A 22,497-nucleotide genomic window follows, 5' to 3' on the forward strand; every position below is an offset into this window, starting at 1 on the left:
AGGAAAAAATAAATAAATATACACATTGAAAAGGAAGAAATAATATTACTCAGCCATTAAAAGGAAGAAAATTGTGCCATTTGCCGAGACGTGGATGGACCTAGAGACTGTCATACAGAGTGAAGTAAGTCAGAAAGAGAAAAATAAATATCATATATTAACGCATATATGTGGAATCTAGAAAAATAGTACAGATGAACCTATTTGCAAAGCAGAAATAGAGACACACACATAGAGAACAAATGTATGGACACCAAGAGGGGAAAGAGGGGGGTGGGATAAACTGGGAGACTGGGATTGACATATATACACTAATATGTATAAAATAGATAACGAATGAGAACCTACTGTATAGCAGAGTGGAAAAAAAAGAAGGTACAATCTGTTTGTAGGACATATATTAAGTTAACCTTAAAAATGCATTCCAATATACAGTAGGTGCAGACAAATACTGTTTGATTCCACTTATATATACGAGGTACCTAGGATAGTTAAATTCGTAGAGTCAGAAAGTACATTGGTAGATGCCAGGGACCCCCCTCGAGGGGGAGGGGGAATGGGGAGTTAGTGTTCCTATCTTTTTTTTTTATGTGGACCAGTTTTTTTTGTGTCTTTATTGAATTTGTTACAATATTGCTTCTGTTTTATGTTCTGGTTTTTTAGCCCTGAGGCATGTGGGATCTTAGCTCCCTGACCAGGGGTCAAACCCACACCCCCTGCATTGGAAGGCGAAGTCTTAACCACCGGACCACGTGGGAAGTCCAGGGGAATTAGTGTTGAATGGGGACAAAGTTTCAGTTTAGGAAGGTGAAAAAGTCGGGAGATGGATGATGATGAGAGTTGCACAACAGTGTGAATGTACCTGGTGCCACTGAACTGTACAGTTAAATATGGCTAAAATCGTGTTTTATATTATGTGACTTCTACCACAATAAAAATATATTTTAAAAAAGAAAAGGAAGAAATAAAACAATCTCTGGACTTCCCTGGTGGTGCAGTAGTTAAGAATCTGCCTGCCAGATTTTGACAGATCAAGAGGAAATACACCCAAACAGCCCCCCCCACACCTGGGCCTGATTTAGACAATGAGATTATGGACTTTGAACAGATACTATGATGGGATAAGGCTCTTGGGGACCTTGGGAGGGGGGATGTATTTTGTATGTGGTAGAGACATGATAATTGGTGGTCAGAGGGCAGACTGTGCTGGACAGGTGACCCTCATGATGCTCCTGGTTTTCACACTCTTGTGTAACCACCTCCCTTTGAGTGTGGTATAGCCTGTGGCTTGTTACCAACCAATAAAATATGGCAAAGGGGATGGATGTTCATGATTACACATATGTGATGATATGATTCTGTTAGTTAAAGTTACTTAAAGGCACAGCAGTACCTGTTTTTCCTCTTTCCCTTGCTCTCTTTGAGGAAGCAAGCAGCCATGTTGGGGAACCCCATGTGACGAGGAACTATAGGCAGCCTCTGAGAGCTGAGGGTGGCCTCTGGCCAATAGCCAGCAAGAAACGGAAGCCCTCAGTCCTGCATCCCCAACGAACTGAACTCTGCCAACAACTCGAGTGACCTTGGAGCAGATCCTTCCACAGCTAAGCCTCAGATGAGACCACAGCCCTGGCCCTTATTGCAGCCTTAAAAAACCTTAAACAGAGAGCCCAGTTAAACTGTGTTCAGGCTCCTGACCTGCAGAAACCATAAGATGAGGAATGTTTTTGTTTTAAGCTGCTAAGTTTGTGACAATTTGTTACACAGCAATAGATGATTAATACAGCATTTGCCTGACCCTGATAGTGAGTGTCTCCTTAAATTTTGCGCCCTAAGTGCCCCCCGTTGCCTCACCCTGGTTCCAGCTCTGGTGTGAATTGTGGTTTAGGATGTGTGCAAACACAGTACCTGAATGAGCAGTGTCATTGGGCCATTCTTATCAATTTCCAGGATCTCTCCATTTTTCGTTCCCACCAGGATATGTCCATGTCCCAAAGTGATGGCACGAATTGAAGGGTTATCTTCCAAAAGCAAGCCTGAGGAGGAAAAAATGCATTTAATACTGCAAATGTTGTATTTAATATAATAAAAAATAAAGCGATTGTAATGATTAAAAAAAAAAAAAAAGAATCCGCCTGCCAATGCAGGGGACACGGGGTTCCAGCCCTGGTCCGGGAAGATCCCACATGCCGTGGAGCGACTAAGCCCATGTCCCACAACTACTGAGCCTGCGCTCTAGAGCCTGTGAGCCACAACTACTGAAGCCTGCACACCTAGAGCCTGTGCTCCACAAGAGAAGCCACTGTAATGAGAAGCCCACCCACAACGAAGAGTAGCCCCCCGCTCACTGCAACTAGAGAAGGCCTGAGCACAGCAACGAAGACCCAACACAGCCAAAAATAAATAAAAATAAAATAAAAATAAATTTATAAAAAAAGGAAAGAAAACAATCTCTATTCATTGATGGCATGATGTGTAGATGATCCCAAGAAATCTACATAAATACTCTTAAAACTAGTAAGTGATTTTGACAAGGTCACAGGATAATGTGCAAAAGTAAATCATATTTCCATATACTAGGAACCAAAAATTAAAAATAAAAAAATTTAAATACCATTTGTAAGATCATTAAGTATATGAAATACATAGGGATAATTCTGACCTAACATGTATAAGATCTGTACACTAAAAACTAAAAAACAGTGCTGGGAGAAATTAAGGTATACCTAAATAAGTGGAGAAATATACTGAGCTCATAGATTGGAAAATATAATGCTAAGATGTCAGTTTTCTCCAAATTAGTCTATAGATCTAATACGTTCCCAAATCTAACCCTGTAAGAATTTTTTACAAAAATTGAAAAGCAGATTCCAAAATTCTTATAGAAATGCTATGTATGTAGAATAAACAAAATAACTTTGAAAAATAAGGATAAAGTTGGAAGACTTCCACTACTGAACTTTAAGATTTATAAAGCTATAGTATAAAGCTTAAGACAATGTGGTATTGGTGTCAAGATAGAAAAATAGATCAGGAGTAAAAACAGTCCACCGAGAGATCCACACATGCATAGTCAATTGAATTTTGACAAAGTTTCAAGGTAATTCACTGGGAAGAGTTTTTTCAACAAATGGTGCTGGAACAACTGGGTATCTATATGCAAAAACATAAACTTTGATCAACACTTTGCACCATATACAAAAAACAACTCAAAATGAATCACAGATCTAGATGTAAAATATGAAACTACAAAACTTTTAGAAGAAAACATAGAGGAAAAATCTTTGTGAATTTCCATTAGGCAAAGATTTTTTAGGCAAACTGAGAGCATGATCCATTAAAAATTTGATAAAGTGGATTTAAAAATCAAGAACATCGGGCTTCCCTGGTGGCGCAGTGGTTGAGAGTCCGCCTGCCGATGCAGGGAACACGGGTTCGTGCCCCGGTCCGGAAAGATCCCACATGCCGCGGAGCGGCTGGGCCCGTGAGCCATGGCCGCTGGGCCTGCGCGTCTGGAGCCTGTGCTCCGCAACGGGAGAGGCCACAACAGTGAGAGGAGGCCCGCGTACCGCAAAAAAAAAAAAAAAAAAAAAAAATGGGCAAACGATTTGAAGAAGCACTCCACCAAAGAAGATGGATGGATGGTAAGAAAAAAAATGGCTCAACACTGTTAGTCACTAGGTAAATTCAGATGTAAACTATACCTGTTAGAATGTCTAAAATTGAAACGACTGATTCAAAAGTCAGGGAGTATTTGGTGAGGATGTGGAGCAATGAGAACTCTCACACTGCTAATGGGAATGTGAAATGGCACAACCACTTTGGGAATCAGTTTGGCAGCTTCTTAAAAAGTTAAACGTACACCTACCATATGACCTAGCCAATCCACCCCCAGGTATTTACCCAAAAGAAATAAAAGCACACATCCAACTTGTATATAAATGTTCATAACAACTTTACTTGTAATAGCCAAAGACTGTCAATCAATACAATGGAACACTCAGCAATAAAAAGGAATGAACTGTTGATACACACAATAACGTGGATGTGAGAATAATGCTGAGTGAAAGAGTGCATACCATTTGATTCCATTTACATAAAATTCTAAAATGTGCAAATGAATGAGAATTTTCGGACATGGAGGCAAGGAGAGGGCAGGCGGGAGACAGTACAAAGGGACGTGAAGAAACTTTTGAGGGTAATAGATATGTTCATTATCTTGACTCTGGTGATAGTATTGCGTGTACATGTATGCCAAAACTTATCAAATTGTATACTTTGAATATGTGCAGTTTATGGTATATCAATTATACCTGGTTTTTTAAAAAGCACTATTTTAAATAGCTTGAAAAATTGTATTAGGTATAAGTCTAGCAAAATATGTGCCGTGTCTGTATACTGAAAGGGACAAACACTAAAGAAGGAAATCAAAGAAGAACTAAATAAATGGAGAGACATACCACTATTATGAATGGGAAGACAATATTGTTAAGGTGCCAGTTCTCTCCAAATTGATCTATCGATTTAATGCAATCCAAATAAAAATCCCAGTAGCAGTTAAAATAAACAAATTATATAGACATATGTATAATATACATAAGCTATATGTATAATATGTATGTGTATACATACACACATATATAAGAATGAACATATAGAGAAAAAGAGAATGATAAAGCAAATGTGTTCAAATATTAACATTTGGGGAATCTGGGTAAAGAGTATTTACCAGTCTGAGAAGTTTCTGTAACTGAAATTTCAAAATAAAAAGACTTTTGAGAAGGGTTTATACTGTATTGCTTTGTTGTCTATTTTTTTTTAGTTGTTACATATTTTGTGAACATATGGCATATCATTAAATATTCTACACCACTTTTTAAAATTGTGATAGCCTATAATGGATGGATGGTTTAAAGGTTATTTAACCAATCATTTATTGTTAGACATTTACATTTGCTCCTTCCTGGAGTTTAATACTTACCTAACCTTTACTCCATATTTTTGCTGCCTTCTGAATAGTTCAGACCTCTCCCTCTACTTCTACCCTGGGAGTAAGTAAATCTCTTCCTTCCTGGACCTTTGATAGTAATACTGGGGACAGGATATAAACCTAGACCAGGTGTCATCTATCTACTATATGAAGCCCCCAGATGTGTTTTATTTGGCTTGCATGGTGTTTTTGTGTTTGAATTTATTGTCAACATTTGAAAATTAGAAGACTTCACTTGACAGGGACTTCCCTGGAGGTCCAGTGCTTAAGACTTCGCGCTTCCACTGCAGGGTGTGCGGGTTCAATCCCTGGTCCGGGAACTAAGATCCCACATGCTGCACAGTGTGGCCAAAAAAGAAAAGGACTTCACTTGAAACTCTCGATTCTTGACTTCTGTTGAAACACCAGATCTGGCAACAATAGGCCAACACTCTGGCATGGCTATTGTGGCTGGAGTTGAGTTTCAACCACTCTCTGTAGATGAGGAATAGGTTCTCTGCCAGCCCAGCTATCTTTACAGACCTGTCTGCTGGCTCCTGTATGCACTTAGCTTCACCCAGGGCTCTAAAGACACAGATTCATGAACCCCCTCACTCAAAACAAGAGCTGCTCAGGACTTTTGTTAGAAGGCAGTGTAGTCGAAAGGAAGAAAGCCCTGGCCTTAAACCAGGAGAGTTAAATTTTAGTCAGCTGGGCTGGTCCTGGCTTTAATATGCCCACTGTGAAATGACCTAGAAGTGTGGTTCTTAACTGGGAGATGGAGGGGAGGATCATAATGATAGGGTGCTAGGAAAGGTGGGTCTAGCTTGAAAAATCTCCCTAAATGATTTGATGTCCTCCTTTTTGAAAACAACTGGCTTACCTGTCAAAGATCATCTGCAAATCCAAATGATAGCTCTGGATTTGAATGCCAGGTCTACCAGTTATTTGCTGTGTAATCTTGGGCAAGTGACTTCACCTCTCTGAGCCTGGTTTCTCATGTAGGACCTGAAAAAGAAAGAAGACAACAGCTCCCATTTCAAATCCCACTTGAATCTGAGATTAAATCATGATATATATAAGACACGCATGAGTCTCTGGCACAAGGTAAGGACACTGTATAAGTGGTTACTTTTACTACCCCCTAAGATTGTTGAGAAGATTAAATGAGATAATGAGGTAAAATGCTTAGCAAAGAACCAGGCACATGGTCAGTGTTCAGGAAATGGCTACTTATGATTATTCTCCATAAAGATTCCAAAGGGATACATTGATTTATCATTGCCAAAGGTAGCAAAGAGAACTTGGAGGCAATTTGACTGGGCTTGGGGGAATAACTCATAGACTCTAAGACTCAAGTAGAAATCTGGGATGCCTTCTGGGTGTTAGACAGAGATAAGAAAGATGGAACTGAGGGCTGTCAATGCAGAGAAAAAAGGAAGGACTTGTTGCCATTGTTTTCCCTTTTTTGTGGAAATAAAAACACTGGGACCTTAAACTAGGAAGACAGGGACCAGATCTGATTAATCTCTGGGTTCCCCCTGTGTAGGGCTGACACTGAGCAGGAACCACTGACTTTCTTTGACTTAGTGGAAGTGACTTTCTCTTGTCTGAGCCTCAGTGTCCTCATCTGTAAAATGAGGAAACGCAAACCTACCCCTGAAAGTGTTGTAAGGATTCAGAGATCACGGTTTGGATATTGCCTGGCTAAAAGTTCTCACACAAAACGGTGTCTAGTGTGACAACCCACCACACACCGCTGAGAATGGCGGAAAAATTTTTTTTGCATTCTTTTTTAATATTCTTTTCCATTATGGTTTATCACAGGATACTGAATATAGTTCTCTGTGCTATACATTAGGACCTTGTTATTTATCCATTCTAAATGTAATAGTTTGCATCTACCAACCCCAAACTCCCAGTCCATCCCTCTCCCTTCCCCCATCCCCCTTGGCAACCACAAGTCTGTTCTCTATGTCTGTGAGTCTGTTTCTCTTTTGTAGATAGGTTCATTTGTGCCATATTTTAGATCCCACTCATAAGTGATATCATATGGTATTTGTCTTTCTCTTTCTGACTTCACTTAGTATGATAATCTGTAGTTGTATCCATGTTGCTGCAAATGGCATTATTTTGTTCTTTTTCATGGCTGAGTAGTATTCCATTGTATATATGTACCACACCTTCTTTATCCATTCATCTGTCGATGGACACTATGTTGTTTAGGCTATTGTGAATAGTGTTGCTATGGACATAGGGGTACATGTATCTTTTACAATTATAGTTTTGTCTGGTTATATGCCCAGGACTGGGATCACTGGATCATATGGTAATTCTATTTTTAGTTTTCTGAGGAACCTCCATACTGTTTTCCACAGTGGATGCATCAACTTACATTCCCACCAACAGTGCAGGAGGGTTCCCTTTTCTCCACACCCTCTCCAGCATTTGTTATTTGTAGACTTTTTAATGATGGCCATTCTGACCGGTGTGAGGTGGTATCTCATTGTAGTTTTGATTTGCTTTTCTCTAATAATTAGTGACGTTGCACAAAAAAAAATTTTTATGGCAGACTGTATCAAATGTATGCTCCACTGGTGGGAGTGTAAGTTAGTACTATAGTTTGACAGTGTCTGCTAAAGCTAAACACATACCTGCCCTGGAGTATATTCCCATGTTTACCAAAGAAATGTATTAAAATATTCATAGCATCAGTATAGCCCCAAACAGGAAAATATCCAGTTTTAGGCATATTCACACAATGGAAACCATACACAAATGAAAATGAAAGAACTATCCCTACACACAATATGAATCTCACAAACATGTTAAGTAAAAGAAGGTAAAAACACAGTACACACTGTATGGGTCCCTAGAGAGTTTGAAACAGACAAAGTAATCCATGCTGTTAGAAATCAGGTAAATGATAACTTTCAGAGGGGATGAGGGTGGCAGAAAGAGCATGTGCAGAGCTTCTGGGGGCTTCTCTGTTTGGTTTTTTGATCTGAGTATTGGTTATATGGGTGTGTTTACTTTGTGTAAATTCGTTGAACTGCACACTAATGATATGTATACTTCTCTGTACTTGAATAAAAAGTTTACTTGACAAAACTGTAGCTGGTGTGATGAACAGCGGCCAGAAGAACAGGCTTTGAGGACAAACAGATCTGGGGCCCCACGCTCTGGTTTCTTTCCCTGTAAAAGAGGGAACATAATGTCTGTCAAGATTCGATGAGGTGAGCATGTAAGACTTAAGCACAGGGCCTGGTCTTTATAGGCCCGCAGTTCTCCTGCGTGACCCAACTCCTGGCACCGCTGCCTCACCTTCTCCAGCCCTAATGCGTGGGTTCTACTTGATTCACGGTAATGAAGTAACTGGTAATGGCAGGCTTGGGGCTCCTCACCCCCGGGATGGAGCCCGATAAGAAGTGTCATTCTCAGGGGCAGCCCCCGTCTTCCCGCCCCCGCGCGGGGGGCAATCCTCGGCTGCAGCCTACTTGGAAACCACCTAAAAGAGCCCCTCTGCGAAACCCGGCCAAAGGCAGCTCCAGCCCCGCCACTAAAGATAAAAGAGCACTTTGCCATCAGACTCTAACAGATCTCTGGGAAACTCTTCAGGTCAAAGAGCAACGAGGGCAGCGCGCCGGCGAGAAAACCCGCGAGCGAGAACGCAGTGCGAGACTGCGCCAAAGGCGCGCTATTGCACACGCGCACCGCCCCGGGCCCGCCCGCGCGCTCGCGCGGTACGGAGTGCGCATGAGCATATCTTGGGGGAGGAGCTCAGGACTAGGTCGCCCTGCCCTTCATCTATCCGGCCTATCCGGGCCATCCGGCCGTCTCTCCTTGGTGTCTTAAACTACGTTTTCCAGAATCCATCCAGGCCCTGGCTTTCCGGTGGCATCAGCGGAAGCGGTGACTGGCTTAGGCCGGGCTGCACAGAGGCCGGCTTGGTCGCTATGGAGGAGATAGGCATCCTGGTGGAGAAAGCTCAGGTCCGAGAGGGCGAAGCCGACCTGAATGGGATGTTGAGCGACTTCGGGATCCAGGCCTGGGTCTGAGTGTTTTCGGAGGTCTCAGTGGAGAGCTTCGTGCCGTCCCGAGGCCTGGGCTGTGGCTGAGTGATGCTGGGAGGGCAGTAGGGCTCGGAAAGCTGGTCTGAGGAAACGAGTGACATCAGAGGTTCTTTGGGACTGAATGATTTCGAGGTTTAGCTGGGAATGCTGTGACATCGGTGACCCGGCGGCACTGGGGATGGGTCGGTAGTGAGTGATGTATGGGATTCGGCCGTGGGGCCGAATGATATCTGCGGCTGGGCTGGGGAGCTGACTGACATTCGGGGCTTGGCTGGTGTTGGAGGGCCGAGTAATGTATGTGGTCTGGCCGAGTGATGTTTGGGGACTACCTGGGAGCTGGATGACATAAGGGTCTAGTGCGAGTTGGAGTTCTGTGTCATGAGGCGTCTTCGGGAGGTAACTGAGTAACGCCCGGACTGTATGAAGGCATGGTGACTTTGTCAATTGAGAGAGCCATGTGATATTAGGAACCTGTTGAGGGGGCCTGGAGGGCATTGGGGTCTAGTAAGGAGTTGATCAGACATTTAGGCCCTAGATGGGAGTTGGGTGACATTGCAGACATGTGACAAGTGCCATATGATACCAGAAGATCTGTTTGGAAGGCTGTTTGACCGAGGGGCCTGTGAGGAGTTGGGTGACTTCAGAAACCTGTTTAGGGGACTGAGAGGTTTCCAGGATCTATTTAGGGAGCTGAATGATGTCAGGAGCCTGTTAGGGGCCAAGTGACTTCATGGTGAATTGGGAGGGGGCCTCTAGATACTTTCATAAGGGGACCTTCTTCTTCCAACCTGAGTTTCCCTCCATGGTCTAGGATGAGATCCCAGCCCTGTCTGTGTCACGGCCCCAGACTGGCCTGTCCTTCCTGGGGCCTGAGCCTGAGGACCTGGAGGACCTGTACAGCCGCTACAAGGTACATTCAAACCCAATCCGGACCCTGCACAGGGCCCAGCATCCCATACTTCCCCCACCTTCCACTGCTCCTTGGCTCAGCAAGGCCTGGAGCCATCCCCTACCTCTTCCCTCTCTGCTCACAGAAGCTGCAGCAAGAGCTGGAGTTCCTGGAGGTGCAGGAGGAGTACATCAAGGATGAGCAGAAGAACCTGAAGAAGGAATTCCTCCACGCCCAGGAGGAGGTGAAGCGAATCCAGAGCATCCCACTGGTTATTGGGCAGTTTCTGGAGGCTGTGGATCAGAATACAGCCATCGTGGGCTCCACCACAGGTGCATGGGGGGTTGTTTACTCATCTGTTCATTCAACAGCTGTTAACTGTTTCCTGCCACGTGCCAGGAACTTACAATGGCAAATGAGGCAAGACAGTGTAATGGTGTTTTTCAGCGTATTTTTGAGTCTGATGCAAAAGTGGAAATATATTTTACGTTCTCTCTCTTTCTTTCTCTGTGTGTATATAACTCATATAGTAAAAGTTTGACCAAACGATAGTTAGCCACACTATGTGTGACATACTCTAACTAGTTTCCCATTTTGTTCTAGTCTGTTTTGTTTTAAACAATGTTCTGGTCATGACTCTCAAATGATTTCACAATTACTACTGGGTTGGGACCTACAATTTGAAAGCACAGGTGAAGTGTTAAGAGATTGGGCTCTGGTAAGGACCCAGTATATGGGAGCTGCTGTTATTACCGTGGGTCTAGGCTCTGCCTTCATGATGGGCGTTGTCTCTGCATCTTATCTGTCTTTTCATGCTTCTGGCCTCTGCTCCTCTGGACCAAGCCATATTCTTATCAAGTTTGCGGGGAAAGGTGTGTGACTGGGCCTGGAATTGGACTGATGGGCTGGTAGTGAGGTAGTGAAGGGAGGGAGATATCCACAATGAGGCCTGTGTCTTTGATCTTTAGGACTTAGGGGGACAGTGGCTATCCCTGAGACGGAGACATGGGCAGAAAAGCAGGTTTGCAGGGAGACAGTGAGGGCAGTCTGGGACATCACAGGGAAGTGTCTGGGAGGTCACTGGACAGCCAGGTCTGAAGGTCAGGAGAGACTGAGGCCAGAAAGAGATGTGTGTGTCACTACCATAAATGTAGAAGGTGGACTGGGGATGTGAGACTGGAGGCTGGGCAAGCAAGAAGGATTCTGCTGCAGAGACCTAGATGGGAGAGGATGGTGCTGAATCAGGGCAGGGTCCCTGGGCAGGAGGGAAGGGATTAGTCAGAGGGACATTTTAGGAGGCTGGTGGACCGCCATGGTGACTGACAGGCTGTGGAGGGAAGCAGAGAAAAGTCCAGAATGAGGCTTAGAGCTCTCGCTAGTGACTCGGCACCATGGGCCTCCCTGAGACAGAGACCCAGGAGGAGCAGCATAAATGGGGGGAAGATACTGAGAACACACTGAGACATGGTGAGTGAGACATGCCGTGGGGATGTCCACGGGCAGGCATTCCAGGGGGCTGCTGGTCACCTGGGGCTGGAGCTCAAGAGTCAGGGATAGACAGGGAAGTTGTTAGTGTGGATGGATGCCGGGGGTGGACTGGAGGAGGCAAGACTAGAAGCCAGGAGGGCCATTTGGGGTCTGAGTGAGAGATACTGTCAGCCTGGAGGTACAGCTGTGAGGTCGGCAGTTTTGAGGTTCTGGCACTTCTCATTTTCCCCTCTCCCTTCTTGTCCTCGTCCCAAAGGCTCCAACTACTATGTGCGCATCCTGAGCACCATCGACCGGGAGCTGCTCAAGCCCAACGCCTCGGTGGCCCTCCACAAGCACAGCAACGCCCTGGTGGACGTGCTGCCTCCTGAGGCCGACAGCAGCATCATGATGCTCACCTCAGGTGAGGGGGAGCCCAGGGCCAGGGAGGCCTGAGGGGACCCTGTGGGCCAGGCTGGGAGCCCCAGCTCTGCTCTTCCACCAGATCAGAAGCCAGACGTGATGTACGCGGACATTGGGGGCATGGACATCCAGAAGCAGGAGGTGCGGGAGGCCGTGGAGCTCCCCCTTACGCACTTTGAGCTCTACAAGCAGGTGAGGAGCTGGAGCTGGCAGGGAAGGGAGAGGCCGCCCCCACCATGTCTCCAGTTGGTGATGGACTCCCTGGCTCATGCTCTTGTCCACCTCTGTGCTTCAGATCGGCATCGACCCTCCCCGAGGCGTCCTCATGTATGGCCCGCCCGGCTGCGGGAAGACCATGTTGGCAAAGGCTGTGGCTCATCACACGACAGGTGAGCCGCTTGGCCCCTCCCCCGAGCTCTGACTTTCTGGGCTCTTCCGACCTTGCCCTCTCATCCTCCTTGTTCTCTCATCCTCCCCAGGAAGTAGTGTGGCACAGCGATTAAGAACATGGGCTCTAGGGTCAAAGACCCAGTGTGAGTCTTACTGAGTGGCTGTGCCGTCCTGGGGAAGTGACTTTACTCTCGTGCCTCAACTTCCTCATCTAACAGAACACTCATTTCACAGCATGATTGTGGGGAATTAATGAAATAATGCCATGTTTTTCCTACTAATGGGTCATTACTAATGACCCATTAGTAATTATGAATTCAAATTCATGGGTTGCAACCAGCTAAAAAAATTAAAAAAAATGAAACAGAACAGAAAACGTTGGAGTCCACCCCACATAGTAAGAACTTGTACTGTTTGTGAACACAAACATTGTACACAGGTGTGCTGTGGTTGTTTACAGATGTATTTCTTCTTGTAGGTTCTAAACAAAGATGTCTGAAAGTCACTGTATTACTGTTTGTAAAGCCTAAGGACAGGACTCAGCTCATCTTAAAATCTTAATATATCTAAGCCAAGGAGCAGTAGAGGGCAGTGGGTAAGCAGTGTGTTTTCTGGGCCAGACTGCCTGTGTTTGAAATCTGGCCCCCCCTACACCTACTTATATAAGTTAGTACTACTTACGTAAGTTAGTTTATGTAACTACTTGGAAGTTAGCCTCTCTGTGCCTCCATTTCTTAATTTTCTGGATTATTCAGAGGATTAAATCAATATAAAGCTTCTAAAACCATACCTGGCACGTAGTAAGTGGACAGTAAATGTTAACCATTGTCATGATCATTCATTGAACTTCTGCTCTCCCAGGTGCTGGGATATAGGGATGAGTCAGACCTGTCCCCTGCATTGGAGAATCTCCCAGTGTGGCTGAAAAAAAGGAAAATAAACACTTAGAACTCAGTCAGTTAACATTTATTGAGCACCTAATATGTACCAAGCTGTGTTCTAGGTGCGGAAGGCATGGCAGTGAACAGAACAAAGTCCCCCCCCGTAAAGGTGATGTCTTAGTTGAGGAAGCACTAACAGATGAATGAAGAGATTATATGTCATGTGGTGCTAATGCCTGAAGAAAACAACTAAGGGGCAGGGGATAGGGAATAACAGGGGCGGCAGCTTTATGTGCCGGGACTGGAGGTGGTCAGGGAAGACTTTTCTGAGGTGACATTTACATGAAGACCTAGAAGAAGCCTTGAGGGAGTGAGTCATGTGGACCTCTGGGGGAGGGAGTGTCAGGCTGAGGGACTCGGGTGCAAAGGCCTTGAGACAGGTGTGTGCTTAGTGTTCTAGGAACAGTGAGGAGGCCCCAGTAGTTGAAGCCAAGTGAGCAAGGGGGTTATGCTTGGAGGTGAGCTTGGGTGGGAACAGCCTACAGAGTAGCACGTGCTCCAAAGAAGCAAGGAAGGTAGTGGGATAGCCCTAAAGGAGGGTTGTCAATCCATTCTGCGTAGGCTCTTAGGTAGGGGTTCCCAGAGAGAGGTGTGAGGAGTCTGTCAGGCACACAGTTGGGAGAAGGAATAGCATTTGCGAAGGCCAGGGGGTGGGAAAGAACTCATTTAGGGAGTTGTGAGTAGTGGTGAGTAGACCATGACTAAACTCGACGAGGGCAGGGAACTTGTGCATTTGTCCTTTTTTGTGTTTCCAGTGCCCGCCCAGTAGCTGAATTGTGGTAGGTGCTCAGAAAATAACTGTTGAATGGCTGGCTGAAGGAGGAGCTGTGCAGGTCCAGGGATCAGAATGGGCGTGAATATGAATAGTCTTAGTGCTAACCTAAGAGATTTCGACTGTTGTCCTGAGATCAGGGTGGTTTTAGACAGGCAGGGTTCAATAGAAATACAGTTGCCCCTCGAACAACAGAGGCTTGAACTTCGAGGGTCCACTTAACACCCAGATTTTTTTCACATGATGCATGGTTGGATGAATTCGCAGAGGCAGAACTGCAGATCTGGAGGGCCAGCTATAAAGTTATACACAGATTTTATGCACAGAGGGTCAGCACCCCTAAACCCTGTGTTGTTCAAGGGTCAACTGTATAATGAAGCTACATATATAATTTAAATTTTTAAGTACTCATTTTTTAAACAAAAGAACTAGGTGAACTTCGTCTAAAATATGTTTTTTTATTTAACCAGTATACTCAAAAATATTATTATTTTAACATGCAGCAGATACAAAACTTGAGTTTTTTCTATAATTTTTTATTGTAGTAAAATATATAATACAATAATTTTTTATTGTAGTAAAATATATAGCATAAAATTTACCATTTTAACCACTTTATAAATATACAGTTTATAAGTGGCATCAAGTGGATTCACAGTGTTGTACAGCCATCACCACTGTCCACTTCTGGGACTTGTTCATCATCCAAACTGTAACTCCATACCCATTAGACAATCATTCCCTATTTCTCCCTCCCCGCAGCCCCTGATAACCTCTGTTCTACTTTCAGTCTCTATGAATTTGCCTATTCTGGGCACCTCATGTACATGGATGAATCATAGAGTATTTGTCTTTTTATGGCTGGCTTATTTCCCTTAGCATAATGTCTTTGGGGCTTACCCATGTTGAAACATGTGCCAGAATTTATTTCCTTTTGAAAGCCAAATAATATCCTATTGTATGTATATAGCACACTTTATCTATTCATTTGTTGATGGACATTTATTGAGATATTTTACTTTTTTTGTACTGTCTTTTGAAGTCTGGTGTGTATTTCACATGTACAGCACATCTCATTTGGGATCAGCCACATTGCGGTTGCTCAGTAGCCCCTTGTCGCCAGTGGCCACCACATTAGAGAGGGACAGGGCTGCAACTTGCACAACTCCTAGTTTATGACCAGATCTACATAATGGACTTTGTGTCTCCTTTCTCTGTGGTGGCTGGAAGGAGTGTCCTGGAGGTTGCTCCGTGCAACACAAAGCCACATCCAGTCACTAACAAACAAGTTAAACTCTAAGAAAAGATGGAAAGGAGAGGCAAGCCCAGAACAAACCTGTCTTTAACCACATTGCCACTTGTTGATTATGTCAGAATATGTGTTCCTGGTTCTTGACTCTTGCATGATATTCAAAAGGGGTCCTTTGAGCTCTTGGTAAGGCAGCATGATGCCTGTGTATGGAAAACTTGTTTTCTTACGGATTTTTCAAGCACTCCGGAAATTCACATTTTTTGGTATGTTGGATTCCATGAATGTCTCTAGCTCTTCTTTGTCGGTATGTTGAAGCACAGACACATTTTTTTTTAATACCCTGATTTTTAAATGTTGGGCCAAAAAATGACACATCCATAGGCAGGATTCATGATTTGTGCTGCTGGGTCTCTGTGGGGTACAAGCTGGTCCGCCTAGCTGGATCTGGAACCCAGCCCAGGTCATGAGAGAATGACCTGGCTACTTGGAGTGGGTATCCAAAGAAAAGGATGTCCTCAAGGAATTCTCAGTTTCAGTTAAAGTATTATGGGGCCCTACAGGTGTTCCATTCTCGTCTAACCCCTGTCATCCTGCCATCAGCTGCATTCATCCGAGTTGTGGGCTCAGAGTTTGTACAGAAGTACCTGGGTGAGGGCCCTCGCATGGTCCGGGACGTGTTCCGCCTGGCCAAGGAGAACGCACCTGCCATCATCTTCATAGATGAGATTGATGCCATCGCAACCAAGAGATTCGATGCCCAGACAGGGGGTGAGTGATGCCCAAACAGGGCCTGGGGTCTTTTTTTTTAATGAATTTATTTATTTTATTTTTTTGGCTGTGTTGGGTCTTCGTTGCTGCGTGTGGGCTTTCTCTAGCTGCAGCGAGCAGGGGCTACTCTTCGTTGCGGTGCCCAGGCTTCTCATTGCAGAGGCTTCTCTTGCTGCATTGCAGAGCACTGGTTCTAGGCGCACAGGCTTCAGTAGTTGCAGCGTGTGGGCTCAGTAGTTGTGACTCGCGGGCCCTAGAGCGCAGGCTCAGTTGTGGCGCACGGGCTTAGTTGCTCCGCGGCATGTGAGAGCTCCCTGGACCGGGGCTTGAACCCGTGTCCTCTGCACTGGCAGGCAGATTATTAACCAGTGTGCCACCAGGGAAGTCCCAGGGCCTGGGGTCTTGGGCAGGCTTGTCATGCGGGATGCCCTGGACTGACCGTGTTATATACTATCCAGCTGACAGGGAGGTTCAGAGAATCCTGCTGGAGCTACTGAATCAAATGGATGGATTCGACCAGAACGTCAACGTCAAGGTTTGGGGTTCAGGATGGGCGAGGGGAGATGTGGTGTGGGAATCAGGGAAGGATGGAGGCTGGCATGTGAGGAGATAGGTATTGCGACAGGATGGAGTATAGTGGGGACAGAGGTCTGAGCTGGCCTGTCCCCGATGCCAGGTGATCATGGCCACAAACAGAGCAGACACCCTGGATCCTGCTCTGCTGCGGCCGGGACGCCTTGACCGTAAAATTGAATTTCCACTCCCTGACCGCCGCCAGAAGAGATTGATTTTCTCCACTATCACCAGCAAGATGAACCTCTCTGAGGAGGTTGACTTGGAAGATTGTATCCTGCTCTAGAAGCAAGGGGAGGGTCACCGTTGAGAATGGGGATTAGATCTCTACCTCTGCCATCACCACCACCCAGACTGTGCAGGTGGGAGACCAGGGTCTGGGGAGGGGGATGGTGACAAAGACAGCCCAAGAACGACTTCTGGCTCCAGGCATTCACCCAGTCATGCATGGAGTGGTTTCCTTAACTCACCTGCCATAGATGTGGCCCGACCAGATAAGATTTCAGGAGCTGATATCAACTCCATCTGTCAGGAGGTGAGTGCTGGTTTCTCTCTAGATTGGGCAGCGGGTGTGTGAAGACCCTCCACTCTGCTGCAGTCCTGTCCATCATTGCCTCCCTGGGTCTTAGGCTGCCTCTGTCTCTTCCTGCACCATCATTAGGGGCGGGGAGTGCAGGGAGTAGATTTTAACTGTCATCCCTCAACAGAGCGGGATGTTGGCTGTCCGAGAGAACCGCTACATTGTTCTGGCCAAGGACTTCGAGAAAGCATACAAGACAGTCATCAAGAAGGACGAACAGGAGCATGAGTTTTACAAGTGACCCCTCTGCCCGCACCACAGGGGCCGGGGGTTCGCTCACTTCCCCAGCCTCTGTCCCCAAAGCTAGTTCTGTTTTTTCTTTACCCAGAATTGATTTATTCAATAAACTAACAAGATCAAATCTGTTTAATTTCTTCTTACAAGTTTAACTCCTTTGGAGAAGCTGGGCCTTGAATAGGATCCTCTGTGCCTCTCCTGCTCTCCTGACAGATGAGCAGGTACATGGTCTGGGTTACAGCTTGAGAGAGAAGTAAAGAATTCAAACTATGGCTTCCCTGGTGGCGCAGTGGTTGAGAGTCCGCCTGCCGATGCAGGGGACACGGGTTCGTGCCCCGGTCCGGGAGGATCCCACATGCCGCAGAGCGGCTGGGCCCATGAGCCATGGCCGCTGAGCCTGCGCGTCCGGAGCCTGTGCTCCGCAACGGGAGAGGCCACAACAGTGAGAGGCCTGCGTACCGTGAAAAAAAAAGAGTTCAAACTAAATGACCAGAAATTTGGGGAAAAGGATGGAAAATGAGCAGACTGCAGCCCCTGACCAGAAAATAAAGTCTCTATCCATCTCCCCACTCACATTTACCATTCGAGTCTTGGGCAATTCCTGCCTTCTTCACACTCAGAGGGAGAATCAAGGACAGAGAGACCACCCATTAGGGTCCCCCAGAGCAGGGATGAGGGGGTAGGGGGGAGGTTGGATGCCTGGGTTCTGTGAATGTCTCTGGCTCTTCATGCCATCCTGTTGGGGCACAGATGTGTTTGGTAGGACCAATTCCCACTTTCTCTTGAAATCTGTTTAAACACCTCTCCCTCTGGGGAGTCTTCTGATGCCCCACGAAGGGAAGTAACCCTTCCCCTACACTGCCCTGGCGTCGTGCACATGCTGTGCTTTGCACTCCTTACATCTCCAAGTGCCTGCCTCCTCCAGACTGGAACCTCTTGTAGAGTAGTCAGGGATTGTAGCTTGATCACAATTCAAGTCCCAGCACCCACACATGGTAGACATTCAGTTCATGTTCCTTGAACAAAAGTATGAATGTCACTATATATTTGGGAGTGAGATGGGAAGAAGATATAAGGAAAAATAGTTGAGGAATCACAGGTCCTTGAAGAGACGGGGGTGATTCTGCTAGATAAGCATGGCATGTTGAGCGGAGAAGTTAATTCTTCCTCTCTCCTGGCACCTCACTAAAACAAAAGTAAGGTATAAATTCACATGGACACGGGAAGAGAGAGGAGATGGCAGCAACGCAATTTTGGAAAGGGGCAGATACCTGCTGATTGATGTAGCAGACCTGAGGAAACTTGAACCTGAACTCAAGGGAAGCCCAGACACAGTCATTTTCCCCTTTCAGAAACCAGAGGTGCCAGGTTCTGAAGGTGAGGCCTGGAAACAGGAGGACTACCTGAAAGGCTGTATAGAAACCAGAACTGATACACTGATTATGCAGGAAACAAAGGAGCTGTTGTTACTCCAGGCCCTGTGACCCTTCCCCAGCCTGGCTGAAGACCTCAGATTTACTCTGGGAAGGCTGAACCAGCAGTCTCTGGGCTGGTGTGCCTGGAGCAAGGATGAGAGCTGGGCCGTGCAGAAGACGAGATTGAGATTAAGTGAGATCCCTGGGTAGGCAATTGAAGGATTCCTTCTGAGGAAACCAAGCAGCATGAGAGAAACAGGAAAGTGGGTTGTTAAGACACCTAAAGTCCTCATCATTCACATTCAGCAGCGGCTAATATCTAAAATGATGAGTTTACAAAAGCATGTAACTTAGACACACGGAAGTAAATTTCAAAAGAAACAAATGAGGATGGGAAGTCCTTGCCTCTTGGAAGTAGACAGGGAAATACAGGGTGAGGGAGACATGGGAATGCTTTTTGTTTCTAATATACTTTATATATATTTGACCTTTTAAAATAGGTACTTAAAAAACGACAGTGACAAAACCACGCGAAAAAAAGGATTTTACAAGTCCTCTTGGAGGGACGGTAAAGGAAGGAAATTGCTGAAGTGACAAACATCCTAAACATCAGTGATAAAGGGCAAAGAGATTGGGAAAAGAACAAAGCCACGTACCTAAGAAATGACAGCAGACCAGTGTGAGGCTAAAGCTATAACTGGTAAGAGGTGGTAGCCACTCACATTAGCTGGGAGAAGGGATATTTGGTATATTTTGTGGGTTGCCCAGCAATCTTGCTGTCTGTGCTTAGGCAAAATTATGAAATGGCCTACCATTATTATGGTCTCAGAGTGACCTTGATATTGATGTTCTGTGAGACTGTTCATGTGCAACAGGATAACAGGCCCCGCTGTGAGCACCAGGCCAGCTTTCAATACCACTGAGGCCTACCTGTAAGTGTCAGGCCAGTTCCTGGATGTCAGCAGCTGCTTTTTTTTGTTCTCAAGTACGTGCTACCGCGTTAAGAGGGAAAAACTAAGGCCGGCTTGCTGAACAGCCCAGACACTCGTGCATTTTGGAAGTGTAGTCTTGAAAGCAAGTGTTTTCCTGCCAAGCGAAACACATATCGCTTTTCTCTGTTCTGCTCTGCAAAGACAAGAGGGGAAAAAAAAAACCCTTAAATATATGTAAACCTTTTTGTTTATTTGTTTTTAATTGTAAAAATAATACACATAAAGGAGCCCAAAATATAAGTGTATAATGTAACAACTTATTATAAATAAAACACTTGCGTAACCATCATCCAAGGACCAGACTGTAGGTTTCCACTGAAAAAGAAATTCCTACACAGCTGCCCATAGGCAGTGATGATCCATTTTGTGAACACATCTGTAATTACTGCAATGGAGAGGGCACCCTGGATTGATAGAGCCAGTTTGGACAAATGTCAATCATTTCCCCAGGTTTCATGTATTCTTTAGTAACATTTCCTTTGAGTACGACCAGCATCAGGAAGCATATCTCAGATGAGACTACAGTGCATGTACTGCTAAGTAGTTAAAAAGGACTCTGTTGATCAAAAATGACTCTGTACCAATGCAGCAACGTGACAAACGTCACCACTGTCTGCACAGACCAGAAGCCATGTCATGATGGCACAGGTCACACCAAAGCCAACCTAGATGACTCAAACGTGGTCTTCCATGTCAGTCTCAAAGGGAGAGGAGGAGGATGAAGGAGCATAAGAAGAAGGAGCCACAAGAAGACAGTGCTCAACGTCCTAATGACTACCTAATGTTTTTTTACTTGTCCTCACAAATTATCCCAAAATATTACTTGGACATTTTGCTTCTTCTTCAGGATCTTAAGGTATATTTACTGTCTTATGTCATAGGACAGGAGGCTCCAGTGGAACACTCAGCATGGTGACTCCTCCTGCTAAAGCAGGGACACGTCAGGCCAGGCAGACGCTGAACCCAGAGTCCTGCAAGGGAGAGCAGGGTTCTCCCCAAAAGTGAGCCTGGTGACCTCAGTGGCCCAGCACCTGCTTATTTTTATTTTTATATCGATCCATATATATAATTGTGAGTTCATACCACTGCATCTAGTTTCAACGTGCCATCACAAGGTTCATTCTAGTTCTCTCCTTTTCCATATCTGAGGTTCCCCGCTGACAGGGAGAACCTTGGCTGCTCTCAATGCACTTATTGGGTTGGCCAAAGAGTTCGTTCGTAATAGCTTCCAGAGAACCCCGAATGAAATTTTTGGCCAACCCAATAATATATTTACTTACTTGATCAGAACCCCACCTCCACCCCCGCCTGCCACTGCATGTAACAAACTCCTATCACCCTGTTGCGCCCTTCCCCATACAGATGCTCTCCTCACCCTACTTGGGTTCTGAGACTCACTACCTCCTATATCCAACCGACATGAATGTCTCCAACACCCCAATTTGGGCTCCAACACCCAATGCTGGGCAGTACCCATACCCACATGCCCTTTTCACCCTGTTCAGGCTCTGAAATCCCGTACAGGCCATTCCTTCTGTGTGAATGCCCTCCTTATCCTGCTCAGGCTGACACTCCCATGCTGGGCCATTCCACCACTTGGAATGCTCCCTAGTAAGCCCTGTCACCCTACACCAAGCCACCAGCTGCATGAACACCCTCCTCATCCTACTCAGGCTCAAAGACCCTGCTCTGAGCCCATCTTTTGGCTTTAGGACTGAATTGCTCAGAAAGGGAAGGGAAGAGGAAGAGCAAAATGTGTTAGCGTCTGACTAATTGTGGGCTCGCTATACTATGGCACGCTGCCTTTCCAAGCATAAAGCTATCCCCTCAGCCCAAGATTCTCAAATGTATCTGCCACGAGACCCCTCACAGCAGAGTGGAAAGAATTCCTTCATATTTAAAAAAAAATTACTATGATTTACATTTTTCTCTAGGAAAAAATTCATTTGATTCTATACAAAATTGTTTGACAGATAAATTACAGATCTTCGGTCCAAATCTTGAAATACACAGCTGATGCTGCAAGAAGATGCACCATATCCTTTTTATAATAGGCCTGTGGCTGCACACGATCACACACACCCAGTCACGAGGCCACTGGCACCCGTGACGTTCTACACGCAGATACTCAGATTCACACAGCTATGCTGCACTCGCCAACCGCCCCGGTCACACAGCGACCCGCACACCCATCCCATCACACACACATCACCCCAGTCACAGTCCGGCACAGCCAGTCTCCCACCGCGCCTCTCGCCTCACTGCTCAGTCACGAATCACACTCCAGGCTACTTTCTGTGGCCTCCCTCCTGTCAGGTGCCGCTGCAGGCACACACCGTCTCGCACCCAAAGAATTACACACACGCAGAAACACAACTCACCCTCGGCCAGAGGCGGGGTCGGCCCCGCAACCCTCACGGCGTCGCGTGCGTGCAGACAGGTGCGCACACACAGACACACGCTCATGAGGCCGGGTACAAAGGGCCACACGCCTGTGAAACACGCGAGGGGACTACCCGGAGGGAAGACTCTGACAGAATCCGCCTCGCTTCAGGACGGCACCCACGGACGCACTCGGCGGTCAAGACTCTGGAGGTCCGTCGAAGCTCGCACAGCCTGGGCAGGTCCCCGCTGTGAGTTCTCTCAGCTTACCTCGCGAGGGCGCGGGTTCCCGGCTCCGGGACTAGAGTCGCTCGGTCCCGAGCGTGCCTGCGCCTGCGCACTCAGAGCCCAGCCCACCGGCTTCCGGCTGTGGACTA

The 22,497-nt window shown here is 46.0% G+C and overlaps 2 protein-coding genes across 9 annotated transcripts in view; one reads left to right on the forward strand and one right to left on the reverse strand.

Annotated features, from left to right (window-relative positions):
• The window catches only part of FCGBP (Fc fragment of IgG binding protein), a 141,535-nt gene that overhangs the window by 73,062 nt on the left and 45,976 nt on the right, over nt 1-22,497 (reverse strand). For 4 of the 8 annotated variants that reach the window (XM_029238810.1, XM_029238851.1, XM_029238795.1 and 1 more), the window contains exons 4-8: nt 19,677-19,871; nt 12,999-13,129; nt 8,069-8,161; nt 5,850-5,974; nt 1,906-2,033 (exon numbers count right to left, since the gene is read on the reverse strand). The gene's annotated coding sequence lies outside the window, so the exon portion shown is untranslated. Of the gene's footprint in view, nt 1-1,905; nt 2,034-5,849; nt 5,975-8,068; nt 8,162-10,052; nt 10,116-12,998; nt 13,130-19,676; nt 19,872-22,119; nt 22,441-22,497 lie in introns of those variants that run through there. The other 4 variants (XM_029238827.1, XM_029238818.1, XM_029238836.1 and 1 more) reach the window with 4 other exon arrangements.
• PSMC4 (proteasome 26S subunit, ATPase 4) lies at nt 8,791-17,464 on the forward strand. The gene is made up of 11 exons (XM_029238902.1): nt 8,791-8,958; nt 9,851-9,949; nt 10,074-10,260; nt 11,673-11,819; nt 11,901-12,010; nt 12,114-12,207; nt 15,774-15,941; nt 16,400-16,476; nt 16,618-16,786; nt 16,994-17,049; nt 17,222-17,464. The coding sequence occupies exons 1-11, from the start codon at nt 8,923-8,925 to the stop codon at nt 17,333-17,335; spliced, it is 1,257 nt and encodes a 418-aa protein (XP_029094735.1). The 5' UTR covers nt 8,791-8,922; the 3' UTR covers nt 17,336-17,464.

Source organism: Monodon monoceros, unplaced genomic scaffold, assembly GCF_005190385.1.
Source record: "Monodon monoceros isolate NGI ecotype Baffin Bay Population unplaced genomic scaffold, NGI_Narwhal_1 Super_Scaffold_10, whole genome shotgun sequence".
NCBI classification, from domain to species: domain Eukaryota; kingdom Metazoa; phylum Chordata; class Mammalia; order Artiodactyla; family Monodontidae; genus Monodon; species Monodon monoceros.

What these genes read in the sequence shown, in the direction of transcription:
- PSMC4 (XM_029238902.1), top strand. Translation starts at nt 8,923, where the DNA reads ATGGAGGAGATAGGCATCCTGGTGGAGAAAGCTCAG. An exon ending in ACTTTGAGCTCTACAAGCAG is followed by an intron (nt 12,011 to 12,113) that starts GTGAGGAGCTGG and finishes TCTGTGCTTCAG; the next exon opens with ATCGGCATCGACCCTCCCCG. An exon ending in TGTGGCTCATCACACGACAG is followed by an intron (nt 12,208 to 15,773) that starts GTGAGCCGCTTG and finishes TCCTGCCATCAG; the next exon opens with CTGCATTCATCCGAGTTGTG.